General features: G+C 46.6%; 1 protein-coding gene across 4 annotated transcripts in view; it reads left to right on the top strand.

Moving 5' to 3' along the window:
• Nucleotides 1-8,039, top strand: part of ap4b1 (adaptor related protein complex 4 subunit beta 1) — a 36,780-nt gene that overhangs the window by 1,595 nt on the left and 27,146 nt on the right. The window contains exons 1-4 of one of the 4 annotated variants that reach the window (XM_066672578.1): nt 3,637-3,762; nt 4,774-4,905; nt 5,784-6,008; nt 6,425-6,555. In XM_066672578.1, coding sequence (XP_066528675.1) covers nt 4,793-4,905; nt 5,784-6,008; nt 6,425-6,555 — 469 coding nt within the window. In that variant the 5' untranslated portion in view covers nt 3,637-3,762; nt 4,774-4,792. Of the gene's footprint in view, nt 1-3,636; nt 3,777-4,236; nt 4,348-4,773; nt 4,906-5,783; nt 6,009-6,424; nt 6,556-8,039 lie in introns of those variants that run through there. The other 3 variants (XM_066672579.1, XM_066672576.1, XM_066672580.1) reach the window with 3 other exon arrangements.

Here is an 8,039-nt window from a genome sequence, read left to right as displayed (position 1 = left end):
GAGCTTGCTTGTTGTTCTCTGATTGGTTGAATGACAGGCCTTAGAAAAAAATGGCTCGGTCTTAGACGGGAACCGGCTCTCATCGTTCACTTACAAGAGCCGGCACTTTGAACCGGTTCGTTCGCGACCGACACATCACTATTCTCTGGAGAGATGGGGTTCCTCTGGTGTGTGGAACAGTGGAACTGTGTTCTCTGGAGTGATGGAGTTCCTCTGGTGTGTGGAACAGTGGAACTGTGTTCTCTGGAGAGATGGAGTTCCTCTGGTGTGTGGAACAGTGGAACTGTGTTCTCTGGAGTGATGGAGTTCCTCTGGTGTGTGGAACAGTGGAACTGTGTTCTCTGGAGAGATGGGGTTCCTCTGGTGTGTGGAACAGTGGAACTGTGTTCTCTGGAGTGATGGAGTTCCTCTGGTGTGTGGAACAGTGGAACTGTGTTCTCTGGAGAGATGGAGTTCCTCTGGTGTGTGGAACAGTGGAACTGTGTTCTCTGGAGTGATGGAGTTCCTCTGGTGTGTGGAACAGTGGAACTGTGTTCTCTGGAGAGATGGGGTTCCTCTGGTGTGTGGAACAGTGGAACTGTGTTCTCTGGAGTGATGGAGTTCCTCTGGTGTGTGGAACAGTGGAACTGTGTTCTCTGGAGAGATGGAGTTCCTCTGGTGTGTGGAACAGTGGAACTGTGTTCTCTGGAGTGATGGAGTTCCTCTGGTGTGTGGAACAGTGGAACTGTGTTCTCTGGAGAGATGGAGTTCCTCTGGTGTATGGAAGAGTGGAACTGTGTTCTCTGGAGTGATGGGGTTCCTCTGGTGTGTGGAACAGTGGAACTGTGTTCTCTGGAGTGATGGGGTTCCTCTGGTGTGTGGAACAGTGGAACTGTGTTCTCTGGAGTGATGGGGTTCCTCTGGTGTGTGGAACAGTGGAACTGTGTTCTCTGGAGTGATGGGGTTCCTCTGGTGTGTGGAAGAGTGGAACTGTGTTCTCTGGAGTGATGGGGTTCCTCTGGTGTGTGGAAGAGTGGAACTGTGTTCTCTGGAGTGATGGGGTTCCTCTGGTGTGTGGAAGAGTGGAACTGTGTTCTCTGGAGTGATGGAGTTCCTCTGGTGTGTGGAACAGTGGAACTGTGTTCTCTGGAGAGATGGAGTTCCTCTGGTGTGTGGAACAGTGGAACTGTGTTCTCTGGAGTGATGGAGTTCCTCTGGTGTGTGGAACAGTGGAACTGTGTTCTCTGGAGTGATGGACTTCCTCTGGTGTGTGAAACAGTGGAACTGTGTTCTCTGGAGTGATGGAGTTCCTCTGGTGTGTGGAACAGTGGAACTGTGTTCTCTGGAGTGATGGGGTTCCTCTGGTGTGTGGAACAGTGGAACTGTGTTCTCTGGAGTGATGGAGTTCCTCTGGTGTATGGAACAGTGGAACTGTGTTCTCTGGAGTGATGGGGTTCCTCTGGTGTGTGGAACAGTGGAACTGTGTTCTCTGGAGTGATGGGGTTCCTCTGGTGTGTGGAAGAGTAGAACTGTGTTCTCTGGAGTGATGGGGTTCCTCTGGTGTGTGGAACAGTGGAACTGTGTTCTCTGGAGTGATGGGGTTCCTCTGGTGTGTGGAACAGTGGAACTGTGTTCTCTGGAGAGATGGAGTTCCTCTGGTGTGTGGAACAGTGGAACTGTGTTCTCTGGAGTGATGGAGTTCCTCTGGTGTGTGGAAGAGTGGAACTGTGTTCTCTGGAGTGATGGAGTTCCTCTGGTGTGTGGAACTGTGTTCTCTGGAGTGATGGAGTTCCTCTGGTGTGTGGAACAGTGGAACTGTGTTCTCTGGAGTGATGGGGTTCCTCTGGTGTGTGGAACAGTGGAACTGTGTTCTCTGGAGTGATGGAGTTCCTCTGGTGTGTGGAAGAGTGGAACTGTGTTCTCTGGAGTGATGGGGTTCCTCTGGTGTGTGGAAGAGTGGAACTGTGTTCTCTGGAGTGATGGGGTTCCTCTGGTGTGTGGAACAGTGGAACTGTGTTCTCTGGAGTGATGGAGTTCCTCTGGTGTGTGGAAGAGTGGAACTGTGTTCTCTGGAGTGATGGGGTTCCTCTGGTGTGTGGAACAGTGGAACTGTGTTCTCTGGAGTGATGGGGTTCCTCTGGTGTGTGGAACAGTGGAACTGTGTTCTCTGGAGTGATGGAGTTCCTCTGGTGTGTGGAAGAGTGGAACTGTGTTCTCTGGAGTGATGGGGTTCCTCTGGTGTGTGGAACAGTGGAACTGTGTTCTCTGGAGTGATGGGGTTCCTCTGGTGTGTGGAACAGTGGAACTGTGTTCTCTGGAGTGATGGGGTTCCTCTGGTGTGTGGAACAGTGGAACTGTGTTCTCTGGAGTGATGGGGTTCCTCTGGTGTGTGGAACAGTGGAACTGTGTTCTCTGGAGTGATGGGGTTCCTCTGGTGTGTGGAACAGTGGAACTGTGTTCTCTGGAGTGATGGGGTTCCTCTGGTGTGTGGAACAGTGGAACTGTGTTCTCTGGAGTGATGGGGTTCCTCTGGTGTGTGGAACAGTGGAACTGTGTTCTCTGGAGTGATGGGGTTCCTCTGGTGTGTGGAACAGTGGAACTGTGTTCTCTGGAGTGATGGGGTTCCTCTGGTGTGTGGAACAGTGGAACTGTGTTCTCTGGAGTGATGGGGTTCCTCTGGTGTGTGGAACAGTGGAACTATGTTCTCTGGAGTGATGGAGATCCTCTGGGTAGTGAGTGTGGTCCAACACCACTGTTGTAGTTACATGAGATGTATGAATTAATGAATGGATCAATATAAGAGGAGTATGGAACAGAGTGGAACACCCCTCCACTTTAAGGGTTTAACTCAGTGCTTATTTTATCTGGATAAAAGTCCTGACTGAGGACACCTCACACGAGAGCCGCCCACTGTCCCGAGTCTCACTTGTCCCCAGTGAAGACATCAGCGAGGACAACGTCCTGAGGGACTACAGCACTGACTCTTTTACTGTATCAGCACCTGTGTCCTGCCGATCTGCGCTAAATAATGTACACTGCGTAGGGAGGGAGTGAGCGTGGGCGCTTCAAGGATATACGAAGAACGTGAAGCAAAATCCCGGCCCTGAAAGGAACACTGCATTAAAGCGCCATCTAGTGACTGAGTACACAGAGCGCCTCGGCCATTCCGCGCAAAAATAATGAATCATAAATATTAAAGCAATTAAAAATAATAATTTTAAATCCTAACTGTAGACGCAGACTCTGCCAGAGAATCTGCTTTTTATTTCGGTTTTTATTTATACTCAATTTAGGAAATTAGTAATTCATTCTTTATGAGCTTTGTAATTGTTTAGTAAATATTTATTTTTTTCCTTTGGGTTTTTAGCTTTTATTTACTAGATGTGTGTTTTATGTGTGTTATTGTTTTCAGACTTACTAAGTACATTCTTTATTTAAATCTATATTATTTTAAATATTTAATATTTTAAAAGTCATTATTTTACCATCTCTATCTGCTACTTTTTTGCTTTAGGTAAACATGACACGTTATAACTGGGATATGGGTGTTTTATAACCTCTCTCCTTTTCTAAATTTCCTTTTTAATAATACATTGTTTAAACGGATCTCTGGGATGAAGCGACAGAAAAGTAGCGACTTTTATTTTGAAGATTGTTGATGCTGTGTTCCCAGCTATTGACGGTCTGCGTACATTAACCTTTTAGAGATATTTAAACCGGTTTATTTTTAAAAATATTTAATGCGGATTATTGTGAAGAGATTTAAACCGGTTTGTTCAGAAGGTGAGGACCTGGTGGTAAGATTATTTTTAAACCTCAGACTGGAGTCTAATCCTTAAACTGACTTTAGGACTTTTATTTTCTAATCAGGCTAATTTTAGCGGCTAATGCTGAGTAACTGAAGTTAATTTTATTTTTTAATGTTTATTGTTTACAGTTTATAAACACTTTACAGCGCTCTGGTGATTTAATATCATTCATAAGTCGCCACTCAGGATCCCAAATGTGTCGCGTTAATTCTACGTTTATAAAAAAGAAACATTTATAAACACTTCCTTTAAAATCTGTTAAAATGATTTTTATCTGTAACTTATACAAATAAGTGAAGCTGCTTCTACTGTAAAGAGTGTTTAGGTTAACGTAACCACATAAAATATATAATAAATCGAACAGAACCCCTACACACACACACACTCACTCACTCACTCAGGTGGTGTCTTGGCTAGAACAGAGCCCAGCTGGGTCCAGGAGGAGTATGGGCTCTGGGGGGAGTGGGTAGTACATGGGCCGCCCAGTACTTCTCTGTATACAGGGTCCACATGGGTCTGGAGTTGGGGGTCTTCGTTCAGAGGGAGGTTGTGTTTTGAGGTGGGTTGCCCACAGTTGCCCTGGCTTTAACCAGAGCTGGACCCTTCAGTGCAAGCCTGTTAGACTCAGCAAGAGCATTGACCCATGGACAGACTTGGGCTGGACAGGGTTGGGTGGTCCTAAACCGTTCAGCCCACAGCGGCTCGTACCTTGGTCTGATTCAGACTCAGAGGTGATGTGTGTTTTCTGGGGAGGGTTCCTCTGGGTGCCGAAAACTGGGAACCGTAGCCCAAAGAGATGAGAGGTCAGAGTGTAAAGGTCTCTCTGTGTTATTATAGTTTAAGGAGGCCCTGGGGCCAGAGGGGCTCGGACCCTCACTCCATGCTCAGCGCTGTGGTTCTTGTTTGAGTTGTGGGTGTCTGATTGTCCCTGTTGTAGGCTGTGTATTCTGCCCCTGTTCTGAATGTGTTCTTTTAATGTTCTCAGGGTTCTGCAGAGGAGCACAATGCCATATTTTGGTTCTGAAGAAACTGTGAAGGACCTGAAGAGGGCGCTCTCCAACCCTAATGTCCAGGCAGACAGACTGCGATACAGAAACTACATCATTCGTGTCATCAGGTCATTCCTTCACTGGTATCTGGTGTCAGAACCATACTCTGGTACCGTTCAGTCACAGAGCAAAACAGAACCAGAGCCAGGAGGTGGCATCGGTCTTTTTATTCAACTCTTCCGTACATAATCCATACATTCCTTTATGATATAGACACACAACCACCATAATATTAAAGCCTCCTCCTCCTTCCTACACAAGTCCACACCAGTGACTCTGTGTCTGTGGTCCTTCTGTTGCTCTGCATACGTTGTTACCCCCCCTTTCCCCCCTGTTCCTCAGCGCTCAGGACCCCGGACCCCCACAGAGCAGGTGTGATGTGGTGGTGGATCATTCTCAGCGCTGCAGTGACACTGACGTGGTGGTGGTGTGTTAGTGTGTGTTGTGCTGGTGTAGAGTGGATCAGACACAGCAGTGCTGCTGGAGTTTTTAAACCTCTGAGAACTGAGAATATTCCACCACCTACATCATGGGTTGGGGCCCTGACCCGAATGAAATTGGACTTTTAACAGGAAAACCTCACACAATGTTGAGGGCAGCTGGTGATTTCAGATTGTTTCAAAGCTGTTATTATTTTTTAGGTAATGGGAGGGGTTCTAAAGCCATTGGTCACCGTGTTGTCGCAGGTTTGTGGTGAGAGGGATTGTAATGCAAATGAGTGTGAGATATAGATTCAGTATTAAAATTAATAAATTGTTAAAATGAATTTCTACTTCTGTAAATAATAAATAACGAAAAAGAAGCCTTTACTGAGTAAAGTTCTCTGTTTGTGCAGATGTTTTGTGAAAGCAGACAACACCAACATAAATGAAGAGGCAGTGTTTAAAACAAAGGAAATGGACGCGATGTGTGTTTCTGTAACGTTCTGGTTCTGCTGTGGTTCCAGGGCGATGACCCAGGGTCTGGACGTGTCCTCTCTGTTTATGGAGATGGTGAAGGCCAGCGCTACAGTGGACATTGTCCAGAAGAAGTTGGTTTACCTGTACATGGTCACCTACGCAGGTCATAAGCCTGATCTGGCACTGTTGGCCATTAACACTCTGAGGAAAGATTGCGCTGACCCGAACCCGATGGTCCGAGGCCTGGCTCTCAGAAACATGTGCAACCTCAGGTCCGTTACATCCTCATTCACACATTCAACACCTCGTAACACCTGCTATGGTTAAACATGAAGATTTATTAATGTAATATTCAAGAAATCAGGAAAAAAAACATGTCCCCGTTAAAGTCTGGCTTCTTATTTACCAGTTTCTAATTAACACTTTCCATTCCACCTTTAATGGTTGATAACACAGCTGAACCTCAGAGCTGTTAGCACCATACTCTGTGATTCTGAAGTTTTAATTAAAACCGGAGCTTTTAACTATTTATAACCCACTTCTCTAAGAGCAGGGATTTGAACTGAGTTGCAGGAGTTGGCACTAGGACGTTCTCAGAAGAACTGTGGGTTCCATGCTCAGGTCATGGTTTGGTTCAGATGGTTCTCGAGTGTGTTTATCTTGTTCTGTGTGTTTGTTTTGTTCATAGGATGCCAGGAATAACGGAGTACATCCAGCAGCCGGTTTTTAGCGGACTAAAGGATAAAGCGTCATACGTGAGGAGAGTGGCTGTGTTGGGCTGCGCTAAAATGCACCGTCTTCAACCGAAATCTGAGATAGGTACAAATCTGAGAGGGGTACAGCTCTGAGATAGTCTTCAACCCAAATCTGAGAGGGGTACAGCTCTGAGATAGTCTTCAACCCAAATCTGAGAGGGGTACAGCTCTGAGATAGTCTTCAACCCAAATCTGAGAGGGGTACAGCTCTGAGATAGTCTTCAACCCAAATCTGAGAGGGGTACAGCTCTGAGATAGTCTTCAACCCAAATCTGAGAGGGGTACAGCTCTGAGATAGTCTTCAACCCAAATCTGAGAGGGGTACAGCTCTGAGATAGTCTTCAACCCAAATCTGAGAGGGGTACAGCTCTGAGATAGTCTTCAACCCAAATCTGAGAGGGGTACAGCTCTGAGATAGTCTTCAACCCAAATCTGAGAGGGGTACAGCTCTGAGATAGTCTTCAACCCAAATCTGAGAGGGGTACAGCTCTGAGATAGTCTTCAACCCAAATCTGAGAGGGGTACAGCTCTGAGATAGTCTTCAACCCAAATCTGAGAGGGGTACAGCTCTGAGATAGTCTTCAACCCAAATCTGAGAGGGGTACAGCTCTGAGATAGTCTTCAACCCAAATCTGAGAGGGGTACAGCTCTGAGATAGTCTTCAACCCAAATCTGAGAGGGGTACAGCTCTGAGATAGTCTTCAACCCAAATCTGAGAGGGGTACAGCTCTGAGATAGTCTTCAACCCAAATCTGAGAGGGGTACAGCTCTGAGAAAGTCTTCAACCCAAATCTGAGAGGGGTACAGCTCTGAGATAGTCTTCAACCCAAATCTGAGAGGGGTACAGCTCTGAGATAGTCTTCAACCCAAATCTGAGAGGGGTACAGCTCTGAGATAGTCTTCAACCCAAATCTGAGAGGGGTACAGCTCTGAGATAGTCTTCAACCCAAATCTGAGAGGGGTACAGCTCTGAGATAGTCTTCAACCCAAATCTGAGAGGGGTACAGCTCTGAGATAGTCTTCAACCCAAATCTGAGAGGGGTACAGCTCTGAGATAGTCTTCAACCCAAATCTGAGAGGGGTACAGCTCTGAGATAGTCTTCAACCCAAATCTGAGAGGGGTACAGCTCTGAGATAGTCTTCAACCCAAATCTGAGAGGGGTACAGCTCTGAGATAGTCTTCAACCCAAATCTGAGAGGGGTACAGCTCTGAGATAGTCTTCAACCCAAATCTGAGAGGGGTACAGCTCTGAGATAGTCTTCAACCCAAATCTGAGAGGGGTACAGCTCTGAGATAGTCTTCAACCCAAATCTGAGAGGGGTACAGCTCTGAGATAGTCTTCAACCCAAATCTGAGAGGGGTACAGCTCTGAGATAGTCTTCAACCCAAATCTGAGAGGGGTACAGCTCTGAGATAGTCTTCAACCCAAATCTGAGAGGGGTACAGCTCTGAGATAGTCTTCAACCCAAATCTGAGAGGGGTACAGCTCTGAGATAGTCTTCAACCCAAATCTGAGAGGGGTACAGCTCTGAGATAGTCTTCAACCC

Source organism: Hoplias malabaricus, chromosome 5 (genome assembly GCF_029633855.1).
Source record: "Hoplias malabaricus isolate fHopMal1 chromosome 5, fHopMal1.hap1, whole genome shotgun sequence".
NCBI classification, from domain to species: Eukaryota; Metazoa; Chordata; class Actinopteri; order Characiformes; family Erythrinidae; genus Hoplias; species Hoplias malabaricus.
Note: the sequence above shows the minus strand (reverse complement) of the source record. Positions and strands in the feature narration are given on the sequence as shown.